The sequence below is a fragment of the Miniopterus natalensis genome, chromosome 12 (genome assembly GCF_054644295.1).
Source record: "Miniopterus natalensis isolate mMinNat1 chromosome 12, mMinNat1.hap1, whole genome shotgun sequence".
NCBI lineage: Eukaryota > Metazoa > Chordata > Mammalia > Chiroptera > Miniopteridae > Miniopterus > Miniopterus natalensis.
In genome coordinates, this window is record NC_142092.1 from 70,521,207 (window position 1) to 70,544,393 (window position 23,187).

At 55.5% G+C, this 23,187-nt stretch overlaps 2 protein-coding genes across 2 annotated transcripts; one reads left to right on the forward strand and one right to left on the reverse strand.

Moving 5' to 3' along the window:
* The first annotated feature begins 5,559 nt into the window (after nt 1–5,559).
* On the forward strand, nt 5,560–17,255 carry SURF4 (surfeit 4). Its single transcript, XM_087822979.1, has 6 exons — nt 5,560–5,655; nt 12,706–12,892; nt 13,703–13,779; nt 14,553–14,596; nt 15,067–15,253; nt 15,922–17,255. The coding sequence occupies exons 1-6, from the start codon at nt 5,608–5,610 to the stop codon at nt 16,186–16,188; spliced, it is 810 nt and encodes a 269-aa protein (XP_087679105.1). The 5' UTR covers nt 5,560–5,607; the 3' UTR covers nt 16,189–17,255.
* A 1,279-nt stretch (nt 17,256–18,534) lies between these two features.
* On the reverse strand, nt 18,535–23,181 carry SURF2 (surfeit 2). The gene is made up of 6 exons (XM_087822567.1): nt 23,104–23,181; nt 22,852–23,006; nt 22,017–22,120; nt 19,473–19,664; nt 19,162–19,295; nt 18,535–18,638 (listed from the first exon to the last, which is right to left on the reverse strand). Exons 1-6 carry the CDS (start codon nt 23,179–23,181, stop codon nt 18,555–18,557), a joined length of 747 nt encoding a protein of 248 aa, XP_087678693.1. The 3' UTR covers nt 18,535–18,554.
* Between the last annotated feature and the right edge of the window lie 6 nt (nt 23,182–23,187).

A 23,187-nucleotide genomic window follows, 5' to 3' on the forward strand; every position in this document is an offset into this window, starting at 1 on the left:
TTCTGGCTTCACAGCACGGGCCAAGGACAGGTCTGATCCTCCCAGCCTCTACCCAGGCTTCCACCCAGTCGCTCCACTGGAGGGTACAGAATATTCTCTGGGTGTTCCGCCTCATGTCCTCCAGGGAGGGAACCACACAGAGAGTTACCTCTTCCAGGGCCTCATTGGCGTGATGATCGTCAATGCATTCCACCTGCAGGGGCACAAGAGCACTAGCTCAGTAAACGTGTAGTAAGCCATCACCAGCATCATACCACCACCACCATCACCACCACCACCATCACTATCACCACCACCATCACCACCACCACCACCATCACCACCACCACCACCACCACCACCACCACTATCACCACCACCACCGCCATCACTATCACCACCACCATCACCATCACCACCACCATCACCACCATCACCATCACCACCATCACCACCACCACCACCATCACCACCACCACCACCACCACCATCACCACCACCACCACCATCACCACCACCACCACCACCACCATCACCACCACCACCACCACCACCACCACCACCACCATCACTATCACCACCACCACCATCACCACCATCACCACCACCACCACCACCACCACCATCACCACCATCACCACCACCACCACCACCATCACCATCACCACCACCACCATCACTATCACCACCATCACCATCACCACCATCACCATCACCACCACCACCATCACCACCACCACCACCACCATCACCATCACCACCACCACCACCACCACCACTATCACCACCACCACCACCATCACTATCACCACCACCATCACCACCACCATCACCATCACCACCACCATCACCATCACCACCATCACCACCACCACCACCACCACCATCACCATCACCACCACCACCACCATCACCACCACCACCACCACCACCACCACCACCACCACTATCACCACCATCACTATCACCACCATCACCACCACCACCACCACCACCACCATCACCACCATCACCACCACCACCACCACCATCACTATCACCACCACCACCATCACTATCACCACCATCACCATCACCACCATCACCATCACCACCACCACCATCACCACCACCACCACCACCATCACTATCACCACCACCACCATCACCACCATCACCACCACCACCACCACCACCATCACCACCATCACCACCACCACCACCACCATCACTATCACCACCACCACCATCACTATCACCACCATCACTATCACCACCATCACCATCACCACCACCACCATCACCACCACCACCATCACCATCACCACCACCACCATCACTATCACCACCACCACCATCACCATCATAACCACCATCACCATCACCACCACCACCATCACTACCACTACCACCACCACAAGTATCACCATCATCATCATCATCACCACCATCAATTTGCCAGGGGTGCTAGGTGCCTACCATGCATGTCCCACCACACTGAACCATGTGGGGGGCTGGGAGATGTTCCTAAGGCAAGGATCCAAAAATACTTGGAGCAATGAGGACATATTTTCTCCTGCTGCAAGGGTAAGTGCAGGATAGCAAAATATAAATTCTAAGCTATCATTAGAAGATCTATTTTCAAACCATCTTGAAAGCAGAAAAGAAAATAATGTGTTGGCCCCAGAGCCAAACACCTCTGCTCTGGTTAGCAAAGTCTCTACCTCACCACTTCATTACTTATCCGAATTGGGAAGGCTGTCCCCATCACTGCATGGGGGGGGGGGCAGGGGGAATGTATGGAAGGGGGAAGGGTGGGGGGAAGGGCGGCACTAAGCTTCGAGTCTGCAACACGCTTGGTGGCAAAGACTGCAGTCAGATGTGACCATCACCTCTACCACCAGATCCTTACCCAGAATTTGTGTCTGCTCACAAGACACACAAATGAATATCTCTGTAATCAGCGATCACAGATGAAAATGCAGTTAGTGGGTTATTCCCAGAGCCCTGGAAAGACCCTGGATGCGCAGCACAGTGTCTGCCTCTCTTTTCCTCCTGTTCCCGGGGCTTGTGCTTAGGTCAACTCGGCCAACACACACTGAAAGGCTTAAAAATGTCACATCTTTTGTCCTAGAAACCCCACCCCTAGACATTTATCCCAAGGAAATCATGGATCCTCAAAAAACTTAGCTCTAAGGTTGTTTATCAGAGCTGACTACACAGAGCGAACAAGCTAAGAGCTCGTAGCACAGGAGGGGAGCGGCTGGGTCAGTCACAGCACAGCGCGCTGGTGGCTGGCGGCCCACGCAGCCAGGAGGGCTGAGGCGGGAAGCTGTGCCGGCGGCGTGAACAGTGTTCACAATACGCTGGGAGGAACAGGTACATTATCAAGCTCAACACCCGTCCTTGTCAAAACAAAGAAGTGTATAAATGCTTAGAAAAAAGACTGGAACGTACACAAGCCCCTTCCTACGACAACCCCATTCTTTTTAAAGAAAGGTTGGTTGACTTTTGATTGCCCGGAAGGCAGGCAGCAGTCCTGCCCGTTGGCCCGCCAGACAATGGGGGCTGTCCCCAGTGATGGAGCAAGAGGTAGGTGAGGACACTAAGCCTGGCCACCCGGGTAGAGGCCACTGAGCTGCCCCCAGACAGGAGGCCTGGCAGAGCAGAAGTGCTCTCCACCTGCAAGACAGCCCTGATCCGAGGTATCCCGGCCATCACCCAGGACCACCAGGGGTGTCAGCTTTCTTCCCCTGAGCCCTTGGTTTATCTGGACCACCAGACTTGGACACACAAAGGGCTGTTCCCCTCAGCTCTGCATCCCACCCTGCCATGCCAGCCTGGTGAGGAAGTGGAAGAAGGGCCTGGTGTCCGGCCCTCAGCCCTGTGTGACCTTGGGCAAGTCCCTGCCCACCCCCTCCACCCCCCACCCCGCTCCGGTTGGTAAAATGGGTGGCCCCCAGTGAAGTAGCTTGAATTCAAATCGTCTTGGGAACTGCGCCCCGCTGGCTGGTCTGCAGCCACCCGGAGCCTCCCTCTCCTTGGCTGTGAAGTGCGGTCATGGCTCCTGCCTTGCTGGGTCAGCAGGAGATTAAATGAGATGACGCATAACTGAGTGAATAGTAGGTATGGTTGTGGTTGTCAGAGTGAAAATGAGCATTTCTTCTCCATCAAGTGAGAGGCATGTGTACGGGGAAGCTTGAGGGGCCTCAGCCACCCTCACGTCTTACCCTTGTTGGGATCTGACTGCTGGCAAAGGAGAGGAGTCCCACTGCCCTTTCGCTATCATGGGGAACATGAAGGATGTTTGGGGAACCACCCCCACTGGGTGCCAGGGATGCGGTGGCCTCTTACCTGCTTTATCAAGAATTTTACTTTGGTTTCTGTCTTCTTCACCACCAGGTTCACCCCCAAGGCCCCAGGATTCAGCTGGTTCAAAATCTACCAGCGAAAAGGAAAGAAGCTTTCAGAAAATGCACACAGCTTTTCACTTTCCAAGGTGCCCTCCACTCCTAACTTCCCTCCGGGCACAGCAAGCATCCCTGCCCTGCTCTGCAGATAGAGGAAATGGCCCAGAAGGCTGAAGAGACCTTTGAAGGTGGAACCCAAGCCCATCTCTTTGGGGCTGATTCTGGAGCCCTTCCCACCACCCCCTGCCACTTCTCCAATTCGCAACGAGGATCAGCGGGCATCTAAGAGCCACCACAGGGCTTTTTCATTCTCTCTAGCCCCCTATGATCCCAACTTCCAGCACCCACCTCCAAACTGGGCATCCAAACAAGAAAGTAACTGGTCCATAATTGGTGCAATCATCGTCACAGCCATGCCTGTGCCTGGCACTGTGCCAAGCATTTTACATGTCATCACCACTATTGCTATCTCCATTTTCACATTGGAGGAAACTGAGGCACAGGAAGCTAGATCCTCGCCTGAGGCTACAGCACTAATGACTAAGATGGCCTGGATTAAACTGGAACTCCAGGGTCTGATCCTAGAGCCTGTGCATTGAGCCAAACCTGCAGAGATGGCCGCCATGCCATACATGTGGGGTTATGGGCTGAGGCTGGACAATGGAATTACATTTACCACAGGATGCAGGGAGCAGGGCAGGATGTGGAGGAGAGATGTGGGGGATGGAACCCTGGGTCTAGAGACTTTTGGAGTCCAGAAAAGTTTTAGGATTCTGTAATCCAGCCCCTGTGAGTGGCCTGAGTCCTGCTCAGGGTAGAACAGGGACAATGACCTGAGCAGTTTATGCTGCGGTAAGAATGCACATGCTTTTAGGTCCTCTTAGGTGGCAAATAAGACAGTAAAATGCCCCTGTGTCTCAGATCAAGACTATTTTTTCCCCCCCTGAAAAGCTAACTTTGCTTTTTAAATTCTCTGGCCCCCAGAAACTCATCTGCTTCACCACTGGCTGACTGCCTTGTAGTCCTCCCACATAAAGTGAGAAAAATCTAACTTACAAATTATTTTCAGGGTAATGACGTTTTTACGAAGACCAAATCTAACATTTCATAACGTTGACATGTTATGTATAGAAGCATTTACGCAGTCACTCATTTTTATTCCGCAGCTTTCCTTTTGTGAATTTTTCAGGTCCTACACATTTTCGCAGGCCCTGGAGAAAGCCCAAGTCCCCCTACGGTGACTACTGACAGGGCGTTTTAGGAGTTTGGGGGCTCCCGATGATAAACTCTGGACGTTCTAGGGTGTCCAGAGAATGATGGGTGTCTAGGAAGAGAAGGATGGAGCTATCTTCCACTCCAAACATTCAGACAGACAAGGCCCAGAGAGGCAAAGAGCCCCCAGGATGTCGCTTTGGAGGCATCCTATGAGCTAGAGGCAGACGCTGGTCAGAAAACGGGTCCCTTGCCTCCATGGGGTGACCTCACTTGCAGTCTCTCCCGGGGCTGTGACCGTTAAACCAGGCTTGGGGTTGGTGGCAGGAGGTCCAGGTCCAGCCCCATATCGTTGGCCCCTTGTCACCCCAGCCTCCCCGCCAGGGGTCAGCTCGGCACCTGGTACTTTTCCATCGTGACTCCCGTCCGATTCGCCCTCCGTTGGCACTGCGGGTGAGCCCCTAGCTGCACCTGCTGTCGGACCCTCAACTGAGCATGCTCAGTTGGGACGGCGTCTCGGCAAGCATCCCAGCCCCCACCCGGGGAACGACCCTCAATCCCGGGTGTGTCCCCCAGACCACGTGACCCTACCCCACCCCCCGCCCCGCCCAAACGGTATCCGGTGGGCCAACGTTGCGTCCCTCTGGCAAGCAGGCCCCCCATGGTCAGGCCGCTTTAAATCTCGTGCTGGGTGGAGCCTTGAGCACGGCGGGCGGGGCCCGAGCTCGGTGGGCGGGGCCGGGGGGACCGCGCGGGGTAGGTGCGCGGTGGGCGGGCCCTCAAGCGCGGTGGGCGGGGCCTCGAGCGCGGCGGGCGGTGCGGCTGCGGGCGGTGCGAGGCCCCTTTAAGGCGCGGCCGGGGCGGGCCCCGCGGCGCGGCCCCTTTAAGGCTTGGCCTACGTGGCAGCCGCTGGAGCAGCGGAGGAGAAGCGAGGCCGGTCGCCGGGCACTTCCTGTGGAGGCCGCAACGAGCGCGGGCGCTGACGGGCCGAACGCCGAGCGAGCGAGCCGAGCCTCCCGCCGCCGCCATGGGCCAGAACGACCTGATGGGCACGGCCGAGGACTTCGCCGACCAGGTGCGGCCTGCGGGCCCGGCCGGCCTCCCCTCCCCGGGCCCCCTGCCCCGGACTGTCCCCCGGGTCCCCGCCGCTCCCCATCCCCCCAGCCCCGAGCCCGGGTCGCTCCCAGAGCCGGGCTCCCGCCCGAGCCCCGCAGGGTCCGTCCCGAGGCCTGGGCCGTGCCCTCACCCCTCCGGATCCCACCGGAGGGATCGCGCCCCCTCCCCCAACCACGGCCCTCCCTCCTCGGCTCGTTGCCTGTCCCTGCCCCGGACACCCCCAGACCTGGCCTCCGGGCCCATCGTGCCCTCTCGCCGCCTCCTCACCACGGCTCGGGGTGTTTCTCGGGTGACCCGTCCCCCCAGCCAGCCCGGGGCCTTCCTGGAAGGTGAGGGGCGTGAGCGGCTGCCTCCCCGCCTCCTGAGAAGGCCGCCCAAGTCCTGGGGATTTGGGGGGCATCCTCCATTCCCAGCTGTCGGGGTGGTCCCTGCACGCTTTTCTTTTTACTGGGCACTCTCAGGAGGCGGGGTGGGAGCTGGGACCCTGAGCAGGGGTTGGTCAGACTGGAGGTCTGGGGGAATCCTCCCCGAGGAAAGGGGCTCCCTGGTATGCACCCCAACTACAGAAAGCACAGCACTTTTTCCTTTCCCTTTCCCAGACGTGTGGACTCGTGGGGTCCCTTTGACCCTGCACGTCCCCTCCCTGGACTCTGCCCTGGGACTGAATTGAATGAGTATCTGTCTATCTGTACACAAACCTGGGAGGAGGGGACGCTTGTCTTCCTGGGGATTTTTCCTCCCAGAAGTGTACAGGTGGCGTTCTGAGCCACAGGGAAGCCCTGGAAGCGGGCAGTTGGGTAACACTGGTAAAGGTATTAAAAACTGGATGGACAGACTCAGATCCTGGAAGGGGGAGAGGACAGAGCTCCCACCCTCTTGTTTGACTTGCTTGGCAAGAAAAGCGGTGGGGATTATTTAGCTGTGTGCCTCTGGCTTATAAAAGTATCCCGTTATGTGTACAGATCGACAGCTTCATCCCTGCAGGCAGATCCGGGTCTGGCCGCCTTGCTATTCTTGCCTTGGTTCACTTGTTGTGTTTATACTGGCTTTGCCAGAGTTCAAAGTTGTGAGGTTAAGGTCTTACCTTTTATGGGAGTGGTATCGAGTCATCCTCCTCTGTGGCTGGGCTTCTTGGAGGGTTTGAATGTGATTTTTTAAAAAATAAGCCATGTTTTCTGATGAGTTATCAGTGAACAAGATTTTCCGCTGCGCCCCCCCCCCCCCCCCCCCCCCCGGGTGATATCTCTCTAGTGTGGTCTCATAATTGGGTTCTCAGTGCACCACTTTCCTGTGACCCAGTGCTTTAAAACCACTTTGGGGCAGGGGGCTCTATCGACCTGGAGAAATAGTTTTTCCTAAGGTCACGATTTTGTGTTTACAGACACAGTTTAAAAATTGTATCCCTGGCAAATACAGTTCATATTGAAAGCTCTCAAGAACCACGTAGGCTTCTTTGTCAGTTTTCATTGACATAATTTTAGTGACCCAATTTTAGCTGAGGGAACTGTGAGAGCTATGAACACTAGCTCTTCAGCCTGGAAAACCCTAGTTTTGCAAGTGAATTTCATAATCAAATCTAGCTAAAATGTCTCTAGTAAGCTGCTGCCAACTATCAAGTGATAAACTCTCCTACTGAAAAAAAAAAGTTCAGCTCTCTTTACATAACCCTTCCTTCTTTTCCTCTCATGCATTTTGTTTGTTTTAAATGAAAGAAGCAGAATCTGGGACCTGGAAAGGCTGTAGAGGGGCACACAGGGCCACCCTGTACCGAGTTACTGTGGGAAGGAAGGCAAGGCCTGCTGAGGCTCGTGGGCCAGCCGATCCCAAGGCTGTTGCCACATGTTCCTCTCCTGGCACAAACACAGGGAAGAGGCATGCTGCCTAAAAATCAAAGTGGACCAAGGCCGTGTCTGTCTGGGAGTGCAGCCTCAGTTTATCAACGCAGGGCCGCCATGGCAATGGCAGAGGATGTCAGCAGATGCCTCTGTGTGGGCGACACAAGAGGGCAGAGGTCCTGGTGCTCTTCAAAACCAGTCAGGAGCCTCTTCTGTCACAGGCAGGCTGGGTGTAGGAGGATGTGGGCGGATAACAGGATGCAGAGCCGAAGTCATGGCTTCCTATGGACAAACCTGGCCAGCCTGGGGTGGCACTTTGATTTTTAACGTTTATCCACATAGTATTAAAGCAAAGCTGCCAATAATAAAGGGGCGAGAGTCCAGGCCTTTAAAATGAAAGTGATCTGACTTGAAGGGAATAGAGAAATATTGAAGTCACTGATCAGATAATGTGACATACCTATTTTTTTTTCAAACCTTGTTTTCAGAAAACAGAAACAAAAATGAAGTGACAGGATTTGACCAGAAAGTCAGGGCTGCTGAGAGTGGGACCTAAAAAGGCCCGTGCGTCCACTGGTATTTATGACAGTAATACTGACCCTTTAACTGCACCAGCACAGCCAGATCCTCCATACATATCACTGTGTCACCCTCTGGACAGGGTGAGGTTGGCCACGGTGTCTTCATCTTGATGTGGGGAGGGAGGTTTGCCGAGGTCTTGCACAGCACATAGTGGGCTGAAGTTTGAATCCATGTCATGGTACCCCAAGTCTGGGCTCCTTGCTGCTTGGCCATACTGTGACCTTTCCTTCAGATCTGCAGAGGTGAGCACAGGGTAAGCGGTCAGATTTGTTTCCGCTGGCAGGCTCCTCTCAAGCTGTCTCTCTGGCATCAGGCTCCTTGCCCTGGGCAGCCAGGGACAGTGTCCTCCTACTCCCAAGGGGCCAGGTGCTGGGGAAAGTGCTGAGAGGGCTCTCTGCGGGAGCTGGGCACTCGGAAGCCATCTGAGACCAGGTCAGAAGGGCCGAGACTAGTGAGCTGAGCAGTCCACAAACGTCCTGCTCTGCACTGGTCCTCGCTGCCCCCGTGCAGAACGTGAAGTCGAGCACACAGACCCCGTAGACTGGAGTAGCAGCACTTACTGAGTTCTGCCTGATGGCTCATCACCGAGGTGACACACACTGCATGGGGGCTTACTGTCCAGCGTTGCCTTGGTATTTTTACCTGTCCTTTGGCATGACAAAGCCAGTCCCTGGAGCTGTCACTCCCAGGAGCTCCCCTTTGCCTCAGTCAAGCATTGGGTAGTAAGGATGGCTTTATAGGACACTGAATGGGGCACAGGCTGGTGTTAGGCTCTGGATTAACAGCTTGGGGATGCCATGGGTGTGGGTTCTGAGCATTTGCCTCTTGCTCCTCCCCTCCGCCGCCCCCGGGCCTCCTGCCTTGCACCATCACGAGTGGGGAGAGAGGACAGAGGGGAGCACTCTTCCTTAGGAGATTGAGAAGCCATCACACCTCTTCTGGGGCGTGGAGACATGGGGAGGCTGGTTAGTGAGGCTTCCCCGGAAGGTGAGGTACAGCTGTGTTCTCTTCCGTGTGGCTGCTCTACAATAGGTAGGTTCTTTGTCACACATGGATTTTGAGTAGAGAAAACCAGCCCATCTCTCCACCTTAAGGCCAGTTGACACCTTCCTGTCCCTCCAGGTGCTACAGAGCAGCACTCAGGGAGACTAGACTGGGGAGTTCTGGGGTCACAGTGGACATGCATGTGTGAGTCACTGAACTCCTGCACCTGCCTGACTCAGCCCGAGGAAAGTCACCCGGCCACAGGCCCCAGTTTTCAGGGATGTGTGGGCATGAGTTGGCCCTTGAGAGGGCAGCCCTGTCCTCAGTGATAAAGAAGGCTGGTCCTGGTCCTCTCCAAGTTCTCACTAACCAAGACTCGCAGACTGCTTGCCTCAGTTCCTTTCAGTCCTGCTCTTGAGGAGAAAGTAGGTATTTTTGTGTCGTGCGGGAGCTGCAGGTGGCTGTGTGACAGTTGCTGTGTTTCCAGAGTTATGACTTAGGCTGCGGGAGCTGGGCACTTGGAAGCCACCTGAGACCAGGTCAGAGGGGCTGAGACTAGTGAGCTGAGCAGTCCACAAACGTCCTGCTCTGCACTTCAATCCCCTAAAATAACAACCCCTTGAAAATAAATCTCAGCTCCAATATTTCTGAGGTCACTCAGGTGCTGTTACTGGTTGTGAAATGGGCTGGATTGAGGGCCTGAGATTCCTGTGAAAGGCCCACCCCCAGAGCGTGGCTGACTGTCCCTCCTGCAGGCTCCCCTGCTGTGTGTGCCTCCAGCAGCTTGTCGTGACTCCCTCCTGAGAGCAGCCCTGGCCCTCAGGCCTGATGGCTGCTGGATGCCGGCCTATCGGAGCACCAGGCAGGTGATAGCTCTCGGCCCTCAGGTGCTACCTGGATGCCTGATGCCTGGCCCTTCTCTGCTCTCCTGAGGGAACACTGGCTTTGGGATGCTGTCTAGAGTGGCATGGTGTGGGTTCAGTGGCCAAGTCTGGACCCTGGTGACCAAAATACATGTAGGAAATAAGATCAAAATTGGGTCCTTCGTGTCCAGTCCAGACAGGTGCTTATTAGAAGGTTGCTGGTTTAAAGGGGGCTCTGTATCAGCCAGACTTATAAAATAGTAAAACAGCCCTAACCTAGACCACTGACTTTGGAAGTCAGTATGTAGTTCAGAGCATAGACACCTGGATTGTTGCAGCTTTTTCCAAAGTAAAAAGACGTCTGTCTCCTTACTCTCGGCATGTCTGCCTGGGGAAGCGAGGAGTGAATTACCTGTCTGAAGGGAAGGTTCTCTGCATTGCCCTTTAATCCTCTTGATCCAGACACTCAAATTAAGAGTACAGACTCATCACAGAGGCTTTTAAACCCTGCCCCTGTCTCGTGGGCTGCTGTGCCTGCCAGTGGTAGATAGGGTACTCTTAGACCAAAGCCCCGTGCGCCCGGGTGCAGGATGGGCAGACTGGGCAGGGAGCGGCTTTCAGTTCCAATTGGGAGGCAAGTCAGAACACCTCCAATGTTTGTCACTGTGTCCCTGTGCTGCCTTTGGGGTCACCCCCATCCCAGGAGTCCCACCGTGGCTCTAGTCTCAGTCTGCCCAGCCTCACTGTGCTTCCCCCAAGGCGTAACAGCAGGTGAGGCCTCTGTCATTGCCAAGGTTTCTCAGTGGGGCCGGAGCACAAGGCCCTAGCATTAGAGCCAAGGAGGTGCTGTTCATCTCAGGGACTAGGGGTGATTGCACCGTTGCTGGACATTTCAAAAGCATTTGGGCCATGAAGCAGAAACAGGAGGGGGCATGGCGTCAGCGGTCCCCGAACCCCCTGATCTAATGCAGTGTGTGTTTACACTGAGTGTATTCCTTTGTTCTCTACGTGGACTCCAGAATTCATGTAGGAGTACTTGGGACGTCTTTTTTTAAACTAGGTCCTTCCCCCTTCCCTCTCCTCCTGCTTATTAAAGTTGGAACGAACCTTAGCAACCATTAATCCAGCTGTCCTCACTTTGTAGAAGTGTAGCACAGACACCCCCCCCCAAAGTAATTTAGTTTGTCCATGGTGTCACAGGGCACCGGCTGGTGGGTGGCAGAGCCAGGAGGAGGACACGGGCTTCAGCCTCAGCCTGAGGTTATGTCCCATGCCTGCTTGGCTGGCTGGCTCTGTGACTTCTGCCATCACTGCAGTGGGGGTGATGGGCTGAGCAAACGTGCGCAGAATCGACAGCTTGGAGCTCGAGCTCAGTGGGTTGGAAGGGAATGGACACCTGACTTGTGATCGCTCCCTCCCAGGTGAGCCAGGCTTCTCTGTGCTCAGGAGCCAGAGCTGATGAACGAAACATCCAGAGGCTCATTAACTGCAACAGATAGCATTGGCAGTTTCTAGCACTGTTAAACAGCTTTTCAAAATGCCAGAAATTCAGAAATGCTCATATACACATCTTCATTTATTGCCACAATTGATTTAATCAGCCTTCAGAAGGGCTGTGGCATTAATCTGACTGTCCCTTTAGGGGTCAGGCTTATGGATGCCCTTTAGACTCTCACTTGCTGACACATCACTCATGTGGGTGGGTCCCCGATCTTTCTCCCGAGTTCCTGCTGTTATCATGCACCCTAGGATTTCTGTCCCTTTGTATCTCAGCTTCATACGGTTGGTAAGAGAAAGTGCATGTGAGACACCTGGTGACATTTGTACCTCAGTTTCCATGTGCATTTGTTTCCTAATCACACCACCATAAATGGCAAGGCTTGCACGAAGCATGTATTTCTCTTTGACATTAGCCAGTGATTTTACACACTTGATTTCATTGCTGTTGAAACAGCTGTCCATCCCATTGGTTAGTGTGTTTTTAATTCACTTTGGCCCACTCAGGCTTTTAAAAAGCAATCCCTGAGCTTTCTAGCCATTACCCATACCAGGTTCAGGTGTGTATTCACAGTTATGCATGCACGGTTGCCTAGGCCCGATTGCGAGCTCTCCAGAGAGGAACTCTGTGATGGGCTGGGAGATGCACTGTGGGTGCTGACTGCGCACCTGTGCTGGCCAGAGCCTGGCCTTCCCTTCCGCTGCTCCAGAGATGTCCAATGAGTGTAAACACGTGAGCTTACTATTGGCCGACCATGAGGCCCTCTAGGCCTGGGACCCTGGCTGTAGCCTAAGGGGACTGTCATCTCAGGAGCACTCTCAGGTCTCTAGCATTGCTGGAGTGGCTGGGAGGCCAAGGGCTCAGCTATGACCAGCAGGCTGGGTCAGGCCTCAGCACAGTGTGTCCAGTCAGTACCTCTGGGCGAGCCCCTCTCCCCTAGGGGTTTTAACTTGTTGATGCCCCTGCCTGAGAACAGAAGCTGTGTCTTGTGGCAATTCTTGTTTGAAGACTGTAGTTGTCACTACACGTGTCTGCTGAGATGACAGAGGAGGTCATAGAAGAGCGTCATGCTGTCACCTTATGGGGTCTGAGCTGCCTCTGGAACTGGCACACAGGTTGTTACCCACACGGCATGCTGGGAGCAGGTGCTGAGAGTCTCATGTACGGCACCCAGGAAGCACCTGGCTGGGGGCTGGAGGCTGGGGGCTCTGCCACAGCCCCTCACCAGGGTGTCTGTGGCCCGACAGTTCCTCCGAGTCACGAAGCAGTACCTCCCGCACGTGGCGCGCCTCTGCCTGATCAGTACCTTCCTGGAGGACGGCGTGCGCATGTGGTTCCAGTGGGGCGAACAGCGGGACTACATCGACAGCACCTGGGGCTGTGGCTACCTGGTGGCCTCCTCCTTCGTGCTCCTCAACCTGCTCGGACAGCTGAGTAAGTGGCTCGGAGGGTAGTCGGGCTCCCTCACTGATAGCAGGGTGTTCAGCCCTGGGCTGATTGCTGGGGGCTTGCTAAAGAAATAGGATAGCCTGACCGGCGTGTCTCAGAGGCTGAGCATCGACCTATGATCCAGGAGATCGTGGTTCGATTCCCAGTCAGGGCACATGCCCGGGTTGTGGGCCCGATCCCAGTTGGGGGTGTGTGGGAGGCAGCCCATCAGTGATGACTCTCTCATCATTGATGTTTCTGTCTCCCATCCTCTCTCTGAATGAACAAAGATATATTTTTTTTAAAAAGAAAAGAAATAGGACACAGTCCCTGTGTTTAAGTGCCCAGAGCAGATGCTCGTGAGCTGGGTGGGCCAGTGAGGAGCCGGGCAGTGAAAATCCAAGGTGTCTGGAAGGATAAATCGAGATGAAGGGAGAGACTAGGCCAGAATGCAGCTCACACTGGCCTCAGGCCTTCCTTTTCCTCCTGGACTGTCTTCTGTGGCTGCCTCCACCCTGTGCACGCAGGGCAGAACAGGGACTTGCATTTTCGGCCTGTCCTGCTTGATGCCGCAGAGCCTGTGATGGCAGCTGACTCGGAACAAGGGCTGTTCTCTGTACCAAGTCAGCAGTGCAGCTGACGCATGCGTGCGGTTCGTGCTTGTCCTTAATCGTCCCACAAGTTGATTTTTGTGTGGGGTAGGTAAGTGGGCTGCTGCTGTGCCTGAGGGCCAGCTGAGGTGGCCAGTGACTATGGCAGTGTCTCCTCACCCGGGACTCGCCTACAGCCCCCTGACCCTTGCTTTCTTCTTTCCAGCTGGCTGCATCCTGGTGCTGAGCAGAAACTTCGTGCAGTACGCCTGCTTCGGGCTCTTCGGAATCATAGCCCTGCAGGTAAACGGGGCCTGAGGTCAGGTCCCATTCAGGAACCGCAGTGCTCCAGATAAACAGGGCGTATGGTTGGGGTCTCTCCCAGGAACCATAGTGCTGCAGGAAAACGGCACGAGGTGGGGGTCTCACCCAGGAAATGTAGCGCTTCAGGTAAACGTGGGGGCCTTGCTTCTTGCTATGGTTGGAGCAGAGCTGCTGAAAAGGCATTTTTGAGGACTCAGCATCACTCCCCCTTTGGCCCTCTGTCTCCCTCTCTGGAGCTCCTTTCTTGAGAAGCGGCTCAGTTTTCCTCAAGACAGACTCGGAGAAGGGACTGCCAAGCAGGGCTGGAGAGGCTGGTGCGCTAAGGGCTGAGCTCTAGGTGCCCGCCTTTGCCACTTGCCTGGGTTTTCTTTGGCAAGAGTATAAATCACAGGTTGGCTGCCATCAGCACCCTATTCTTGTTACTGTTTTGCTTCATGAGGACCTAGCTGTTTGGATGCACTCTTCAACATGCAACCTTTTAGTCTGGGATGGTGGTTTCCGAGCCACCATGTTCTCCGCGACACCTTGGGCGCAGCTCTGATTAAACAGGTCCAGGGCCACCAGCATGCTCTGAGACATGCTGAGCCAAACTTGACCTTGGAGCTGTGTCAGGTGTCCTAAAACGGTTCTGTGTATCTTAAATTTTAAAAAAAAAAAAAAAAAAAAAGTTGCTTAATGCTATTAATTCTGTAGAAAAAAAGGTTATTTGAAAAGGCTGACACTCATTTTTCTCTGTCCTCTGTTCCCCTCAGACGATCGCCTACAGCATTTTATGGGACTTGAAGTTTTTGATGAGGTACGTGTGTTCTGGTTGGGGAGGTCACTGTACTTCCTTCCACACCTAAACTCTGTTCTGTAACCGTCAGCTGAGTAAACTTCTTGGGGTCAAAGCTGTGCTGCTTATTAGACTCTGGTGGACGTTGGCCGAGCAGCTCCACCCCCACCCGGGGCCCGTAGAACATGTGAGGGTGAAGTCGCAGCTCCTGACCTGGGTTTCCTGAGGGAGAGAATGGGCATCTGAGTGGAAACACTTTTCACAGGGACCCAGCTGGTCAACAGTAAAGCTAAAACAGGACCGGGTTCCAAGTGTGCTTGGGTGACCTGTCACTGTCTAGTGGCACAAACACACCTGTGTCTTCAGTCATATAAGGGTTTCCGAGTCTGCTCCCGTGGACTTGCACATCCTGGTCCTGCTTGGTCTGCAGAAAGGGGCGCGGGGGCCCTAGAGCCTGAGCTTGCCATGAGCCTGGCATTTCTGTTCCACAGGAACCTGGCCCTGGGAGGAGGCTTGTTGCTGCTCCTAGCAGAGTCCCGTTCTGAAGGGAAGAGCATGTTTGCGGGTGTCCCCACCATGCGTGAGAGCTCCCCCAAACAGTACATGCAGCTCGGAGGCAGGGTCCTGCTGGTCCTGATGTTCATGACCCTCCTTCACTTCGACTCCAGCTTCTTCTCTGTAAGTATTCCTGCTCCTTGAACCAGGTCTGGTCTGCCGTCCTTCCAGCCCCTGCCCTGCTCTGCCCTGGTGTGTGCGAAGCAGAGCCAGAGCCGAGGGGCCATTGGAAGGCGTTTGCTCAAAGGAAGCAAACCTTTTGATCCTATTAAAAGAAGCAGAAAGCTGTCACATTCTTGTGTGCCAAGAACCTGCCTTCCAAACAAATGAGTCCAGAATCTTGGGCCTCACCGGAGGGTCCTGGTGCCTAGTCCTTATACAGACTGTTTTTCTTTCCTTCCTCACCTTTATCTCGTAATCTTTGTGTGCCGGGTGTTGGGGATGCAGAGTGGAAGAAGGTTCTGGCTTTGTCTCTAGGAGCTTACAGAGCAGGTCTTTGTAGCTGAGTGTGCGCCCTGCCTGGTGAGGTTCCCAGGAGGATCCGCAGGCCAAGGGACCAGGAGGCTGGTCCTAAGAAGCACTGTTACACGTGGAGGTCCACCAGGCCCAAACCCAAATGGTCTTGGGGAGTCACCCTGCTGTGTTTCTGGGCGCTGCTTCATCTCCTGCCCCCAGCACCCGGTTTCATCCCCACCTGTAACAGCCCCAGCTGGTGGTGGCCTCTCAGAGCACCGGGCACAATACAGCTCTTCCTCACATGCATTTTGAGTTCTTACTTTCCACCTATGCAGATCCTCCAGAACATCGTGGGCACAGCTCTGATGATTTTAGTGGCCGTTGGCTTTAAAACCAAGCTGGCCGCCTTGACTCTTGTCGTCTGGCTGTTCGCCATCAACGTGTATTTCAACGCCTTCTGGACCATTCCTGTCTACAAGCCCATGCATGACTTCCTCAAGTACGACTTCTTCCAGACCATGTCGGTGATCGGAGGCTTGCTTCTGGTGGTGGCTCTGGGCCCCGGGGGCGTCTCCATGGACGAGAAGAAGAAAGAGTGGTAACAGACCCCTTCTCTGCCTGGCTAAGACCCGTGGCTGTCCAGGACTGGTTCGGGGTGGATTCGACAAGACTGCCGGCATTTATGTACCCTCTTCCCTTCCCTGCCTTGGTAAAGGCACAGATGTGTGAGAAATTTCTCTGCAGACCCGAGATTTGATGGCTGAATCTGCTCTACACCTGCCACCTGCTCTCTGACCAGTCAGAGCCAGCGGACGCTTGGCTCCTCCCTCCCCACGGCAGGCCTCCGCTCTCCTGTGAGCAGCTGGGCTGGTTGCGGCCTCTGTCCTGTTTTTGTTTTGGTTTTTTTGGGGGGGTGGGGGCCTTCAAGCTGTACTATGAGCAGATACATTTGTGTATCATTCAAAGCAGTCTCCCTCTTATTTTTTTTAAAGTTTACGTTTTTTAGCTAAAACTACGAAATGATTTCAGATGGCCCAAACATCAAAGACACCGTAAAACTCTCTGGTTTAAAATCGCACCAGTGGCTTTCACGTTGTTTCTGCCTTGCATTGTAATAATATAAGGACAGTGAAAATACTTAAGAGAAACCCAAGCCCCAGAGAATGAGGCAGTATTAGAGGGGCCGCTGTTCATGGAAAAAGTCATTGATTAATCAGGAAATTGGCCCAGACTGGGGCAGTTTATATGGGATCTGGGAGCTTACATGGCTCAAGGTGGGGATGGAGATAGAAGTCCTGTAGGAAGCCCCCAGGAGCCCGCAGGGACCCTCGCGCTCACCTGCATGCTTGCAGTTTGGCCCCAGCTGCTCCCGTGACCTGCTGGGGAGGAACAGTGACACGCAGCTAGCAGACCAGTTACCTCACACTTGACCTTTCGCAGCCAAGGCTGAAACTGGGCAGAGCTCACCCTGGCCAGGTGCCTGGGTTTTCTTTGGTCTGAGGGATTCTCCCAGGCTGCGCAGCCACGACTTATGTTTTCACAAGGCTGTTGCTTGCTCAGATCAGCTATCTGCTATGCTGAACACAGCCCAAATTACTTTTTACGATTTGTGATGCCTTACCGATTGGATCTGACTCCTATATTTAAAGTTTTTTAACATTGCCTTACACTGTGTTTCTCTTCTTGGGGTTGTGAGCACTTGCTGTTCTCTGCTAGTCCGCATCGTAGCAAAGGCCACCAGGGGAGTTGGAACATCTCTGTGCCTCCTGTTGTCCTCCCCTCAATCCTTTGGGGACAGACCGACTTGGCCAGGCTGACCAGGAGGCTGGCCTCGGGGCTTGGCTCTCTGGTCATCAGCTAGGTGTGCGAGCCTGAGGGCCATCCTGGGGGCGAGGAGGGGGGAGGTAGTCCTGAGCCAGGTTCCATGTTTACCTTCCAGGCTAGGGCCAGGGTGAGGTGGAGCCTCTTCTTGCCCCCAGTAGGCTTTGCAGGGCGGAGATGGCTGCCTTTTGCCCACCAGGGCTCTTAGAACTGAACCTGGCTTTGCAGCCTGGCCCCACCTAACCGAGGGGAGTAAGATTGTACCACTTCACCACTCGTCCCCCAGCCACGATGGAGGCTCATCCTGAGCGTTATTTAGGCAGAGCCATGGCTGAGGGATGTGTTCCTATTCCCGATCACTCAGATGCTCACTACATGGAGGGTTTCACTTTCTGACTAAGCCTCACCAGGGTCATCTCATGGTCCACACCCCCTTCCCTGTTAACACATCATGACAGCCCCATCGAGCAGCACCCTCAGCCAAGTTGCATCTCGCTATAGCACTGTTTCTCGCACATATGGGTCCTTCCTGGCTCTGTGCTCAGAGACCTCTGTTTGGTCGTCCCTGGTCACCATCCATGCCGGAGGAGGTCACTCCCACCTCCCCGGCACCAAGCAGGCTAGTGCCTGGGCCCAGGGTAGACCTACATCTTTGCGGGAGGAGTGGAAAATGATCTACCAATTGGTTTTGGCAAAACAATTTTTGAAAAATTTTTTGCTTTATGTGGGAAATAGGTATCAATCTCATTTTATGCTGTATTTTATATCTTAGTTGTGTTTGAAAACGTTTTGATTTTTGGAAACATCAAAATAAATAATGGCATTTGTTGTATGCAGTGTGACCCTCAGGTGCTGTCTAGGTGGGTGCGGCCTTGCCAGGGCTCTCCAGGTGCCACAGTGAGGACCACTTAGAAGCCACATCCAGACAGGATTCTCCCCTCCATGTTCCTGCTGTGTCCTGAGTGTGGGGGACGGGACCCTGACACCTGGGGGACAGACCCAGCCCTGCCTTCTGGGGAAGCCAATCAGTGGATGGAGAAAACCCCAGGACACCCCAACAGTTTGGGGGTCACGGCAGGCGGAAGAGAAACACGGTGACATACCCCAAGGACTCTCAAAAGGCTGTGTTTTCTCTGGCAAACTTTTATTAACCCGACTGCTTAAAGGAGCCGAAGCGCTTCGGTTTGCGGTGATGGCTTTTGAACTTCTTTGATGACGAGCCCAACTGCTTCTGTAATGGGAATACTTCCAGTCAGTTCCGAGATGAACGGGTGCAGAGTCAGGCTCCCGCCCCCCAGCCCACGGGGAGGTTTTAGCTGGAAACCCCTAGGTCTGCTCTCTACCCAATTTCCCTTAGAGCTGCCGGGCTCATCAAAGGCAGGGCTTCGAACCCCCAAATGCAACAAAGGCCTTTACCTCTTCCAGCCCCATTCTCATTTACCAAAGGGAACGAAATTCCTGCCCCATCCAGAAAGGTACAGGGTGGTGCCTAATCTGGTCCCTTCCTCTGGGTTCCTGTGCCACACAGGCAGCTGTCCCTCAGACCAGTGATCTTGGACCTGCTCCGCGCCCCCTGGCTCCCATGCAGGTGCAAACAGAAAGCGGCGCCGCCCCATCCGAGCAGCCTTGGCTCCTAGCTCACGCGGTGTTGGCTTGGGATGTTACCTGCGCCAAGGGCTTTTATTTTTCTAAAGAAGCTGAAAACCATCGCTGAGGACACTGCTGCCTGTCAGCAGCCCTGGGGTACCCCTCACCTTCCTGCGTTTGAGGGCCAGCTCCCGGGACACTTCCATCTCTTCTCTTGGCTTCTCGTCATCATCTGTCAAAAGGTCATCAGGATTGTCCCTGTGCTCAGTCCCACCCAGGTCCTTTTTGGTGAACAGCTCGGCTGGAAGGAAGAGGGATCGGCTGGTTCAGGTTAAGGTCACCACCTATGCAGGGGGCTAAGGGGTCGAGCACAGGGAGGAACAGGCCAGAGCCCACTTGCTGCTGGAAATGGACAGGACAGCGGTGCTCTGAATCTGCGGAACAGTCAACAGGAGGGGGGGAGCACGTTCGTACTTACATGGGTACAGGTCTGCCATGCTGTCGTCACTGTCACTCGGAGCTGTGCCGTCCCCATCGCTGGACTCAGGTTCCCAGAAGGCTGCTCTCAGGTGGGGTGGCCTGTCACCATCCATCTGGTCCTCCCTCCTCCTCCTCTTGTGCAGAAGGCAGGCGGGCACGTACTCCACACCCTGCTTCTGACACTCTTCATCTGGGAGACAGGCAGCACACTGCCCGGTTCTCTCCATGTCTCCCATCCTCTGGGCCCTGTACCCACCCCACTACAGGTACATCTCAGCTGTGGCAGGGAAATGCCACAAGCTAAGTTCCCACCAGGCCAGGAGAGGCCAGGAGAGGCCAGGGGTGTGTGGCTGAGGCACAAGATGGTACAGGTCTAAGGGCCTTGAGCGCCCTCCTCTGGCCGGACCCACCAGGCTCCAGGAAGCAGCAGCTGGGAGGGCGCCAGGCTGCACAGGGCCCAGCGCACCTGACCCGGAAACCACACCAGCTTAGCACCAGGAGACTGAAGCCCCCTCAGGCACAGTGACTGGGAGCCTACCCTGGACGGTGGGCTCTGTGGGAGTTGGGAACTCCTTTGCGGACCTTTGGCCAGGAGCACAGGCAGGAATGAGACTTCCATGGAAAGACTTCACTGCAGTCACACTGTCCCTTCCTGCGCTGAGGACTCAGATGCCCTCCATCAGCATGAGCCTCCCTAGTCCAGTAAAGCTCCCTCGAGGGGCAGGTGGTGACAGGGGCCTGGCTCTCACTATCCCCCCAACTCCTACCATCACTCATGGGGTAGATGAGCCCTGCTGGGATCACTACCCAATTCTAACCACCTCCAAGACCCTATCCCCTTCTCCATGTCTGCCACCCACTCCCAGGCCCCACAGTAGCCTTGTCACAACCAGCACCCTTGGCCAGGTGCCCTCACCACCATGCTGTGCCTCCTCGTGCGGTCTCCGCCCCGTGGTTCAGCATTATGCTCTCTCACTGACCAGAAGCAGTCCAGCCCCCGCAGCGCCTTCCTGCCCACCTAAGCAGCTGCCCGCGACAAGATGAAGCCCCAGGCCCTGCTCCTGCACAGGCCCTGCTCCTGCACAGGCTCTGCGGGGCCCCCGAAACAGGCGTGGAAAGTGAGCCGCCTCCGCTTTCGGCCTCAGGTGGAGACTGGGTCTCACGCCTCACCGGGAAGCAGTAAAGCCTTGCCCTTCTCGCCCTCGTCTTCCCATCACCAAACCCACCCGACTGCCCTACTGGGTCCCCTCCCCCGCCTCACGGGCTGCAGCCCACTGCCCGGCGCCAGCCCAGCCCTCTCCCCGCCACGCCACTCAGCTGCCTGTCTCATCGCCCGTGGCTAACGTGTGGTGAGTCCATGGCTTCCTCCTTGAACCTCCTCTGTCCCAGACACCCCGTCCCTCCGCACCTTCCTGGGCTCCTCAGTATGCAGGTCCCACCCCGTCCCTTCTCAACGGGCTCCGTGGACCCAAATGCCACCTCTGTGTAGTGATCTGCATCACCTGAGTGCTGGCCCGTGTGTTCGATAGCCACCCCCTGACACGCCTCCCATTTAGAGTGCTCACCTTTCACTCAATTTCCCCACAAGCCCATTATTCAGACTCCTCTCTCCTACCTTCATGCTGCCGACCGTCACTGAGCAGTTCTCAAGCTGGGAACTTGGGAACTGGCCGGCTTCTCCTGTCCCTCACCCCTCACCAAGCAATCCTACCCTCCAAAGCTAAAACCTGTCCACATCATCCCATCTTCCCTGCCAGCACCTGGAGGCCAAAGCGGAGCCCCAGCCACTGTCTTCCTCTGGACAACTGCACAGTCACCCACTGTCCCCTCTGCACCCCTCCCCTCTGCTCCTCAGAGGAACAGTGATGCTGAGACACATCAGTCATGCCAGTCCCTGCTTTAACCCTTTCAGTGCATTCCCGCTGCACGTGCTCCTGACCATGGCCTTCAAGACCCCCTGTGCTCTCGCCCCACCCACCTTTCTAGCCCAGTGTGCATGGTGGCACCAAGAAGGCACATCCTTCAGAACCCCCCAGGGCCCAGCGTGTTTCTGCCTTGGACCTGGCCTGGATCCTGTCCCCTGCCACTCCGCACGTCCCTCAGTCTCAGCCGAGAGGCCCTCAGAGAGCCTTTCCCAGGCCTCCTGAGTCTGGCAGGCCTTCCTGGCTCCCCAGGACCGTCCCCTCACAGCACTCATCACGACCTGTGATTAGGTAGGTCCTCCAGTAACGTTCCATTGCAATGCTGATGAGATGCCGCAGGAACTTAACTCTAGTTTAGATCAATCAGTGGATGGTAAAACTGGCTTCGTTATAAGTAGCTTAAAGTCACAGAAGCTATGGATGACGATTGGACGTACTGTACTGGGAGTCGGCTTCCTGCTTTTCACCTCTCTTATTGTTTGGGGCTGGTGCATCCACCAAGTATTGCCAAAGAATGATGCAGGTGCCACTTCTGCCCTCTAGGGGTGCTCATCCTGGGAGGGCAGGCATGCACCCAAATACCTGTGACTCAGGCAGGCTGTGCCCCCCACATCACTTACATTTATGCAGAGCTTTCTGGTAGCGCCGGCCCTGAGTATGCCTCAGTACGTGCTCTGGGGACTTGTTGATGTGCCGCAGGGTGAGTTTGCAGAACAGCTGATGCCTAAGGGTCAAGGAGACCTTGGTTTTGCAGGGACAGTTCACAAGAAAGGATCCAAACCTGCTCTCCACCGTGGCTGCATCCTGCATCTCAGAATCACCCTCAGAGGCTGATGGGGGCGGAGACGTCTACGATGTAGGCCTGAGCATCAGGGTTTTTAAAAGCTCCAGAGCAGCCCCACTCCTCCGAGGGTGGAGAACCACCGATCCAGACAGACCGTGGCCTGTCTGCTCGGCATGTGGCCTAGCCAGCCTTCCTGATGCCTCTGGTGTGAGAATGCATGCTGAGGATTCGCCCTTCAAGTTCTCCATAAGGGAGAGTGTCCACCATGCCATCACATCTTCCTCCTGCCTATGTTTATCAAGCATACACTCTCAGCTAAATCAAAGTTCTCCGTTAAAGTAAAAATGTGAAACTGACCTCGATCAGAACCTCAGGAGACAAAGCACAAGCGCTCCCCATCCTCTAGGAAGCTGACAGGTCCAGATGACAAACCTCACGTTTACAAAAAGCCAAGCAAGCTCAGGAGGGACCGGCCTCGCCTGGAACCGCAGGTGACTCACAGTCCCAGGGCTCCCACATGCATCCCAGGTCTAACCCCTGGGCAGGTGGTGGTCCAGCAGGGAGGGGTCGGGGATTCCGAACGTCGGCCAGACACCGGCTGGAACTGTCCCACCCGGGGCCCCCTAGCGGTGCCAGGCCGCCCGCCCCCGCCCCCGCCCCCGCCCACGCACGGGTTCTTGGTGCTGGGCACGATGTGCGGCTCGAACTCCGCGTAGTCGAAGGCCGGGGAGGCGCGGACCAGCCTCCGGTACTTCTTGCCGCTGGTGTAGACCTGGAGCTCGGGCAGACGGCAGGGCAGCTCGTGACCGGTCAGCGCGCACCTCACCTGCGGGCGGGCGGGCGGGCGGTCAGGGGGGTGGGGTCGGAGGGGTGTCCCGTGGTGGGGGCGGTCGGGGAGTGGGGCGGTCAGGGACCCCGCGCACCTTGCAGGCGCCGGGCTCCAGCCGCAGGCTGGGGTGCTCGCGCAGGAAGGCCCGTACGTCGGCCGGCGGCTCGCTCATGGCTGG

Excerpts from the sequence above, each read along its gene's own strand:
- SURF4 (XM_087822979.1), top strand. The coding sequence starts at position 5,608 with ATGGGCCAGAACGACCTGATGGGCACGGCCGAGGACTTCGCCGACCAG. Across the intron at positions 5,656-12,705 it reads CCGAGGACTTCGCCGACCAG|TTCCTCCGAGTCACGAAGCA; the intron begins GTGCGGCCTGCG and ends GTGGCCCGACAG. Across the intron at positions 12,893-13,702 it reads CAACCTGCTCGGACAGCTGA|CTGGCTGCATCCTGGTGCTG; the intron begins GTAAGTGGCTCG and ends TCTTCTTTCCAG.
- SURF2 (XM_087822567.1), bottom strand. The coding sequence starts at position 23,181 with ATGAGCGAGCCGCCGGCCGACGTACGGGCCTTCCTGCGCGAGCACCCC. Across the intron at positions 23,007-23,103 it reads TGGAGCCCGGCGCCTGCAAG|GTGAGGTGCGCGCTGACCGG; the intron begins GTGCGCGGGGTC and ends GCCCGCCCGCAG. Across the intron at positions 19,296-19,472 it reads CATGGCAGACCTGTACCCAT|CCGAGCTGTTCACCAAAAAG; the intron begins GTAAGTACGAAC and ends TCTTCCTTCCAG.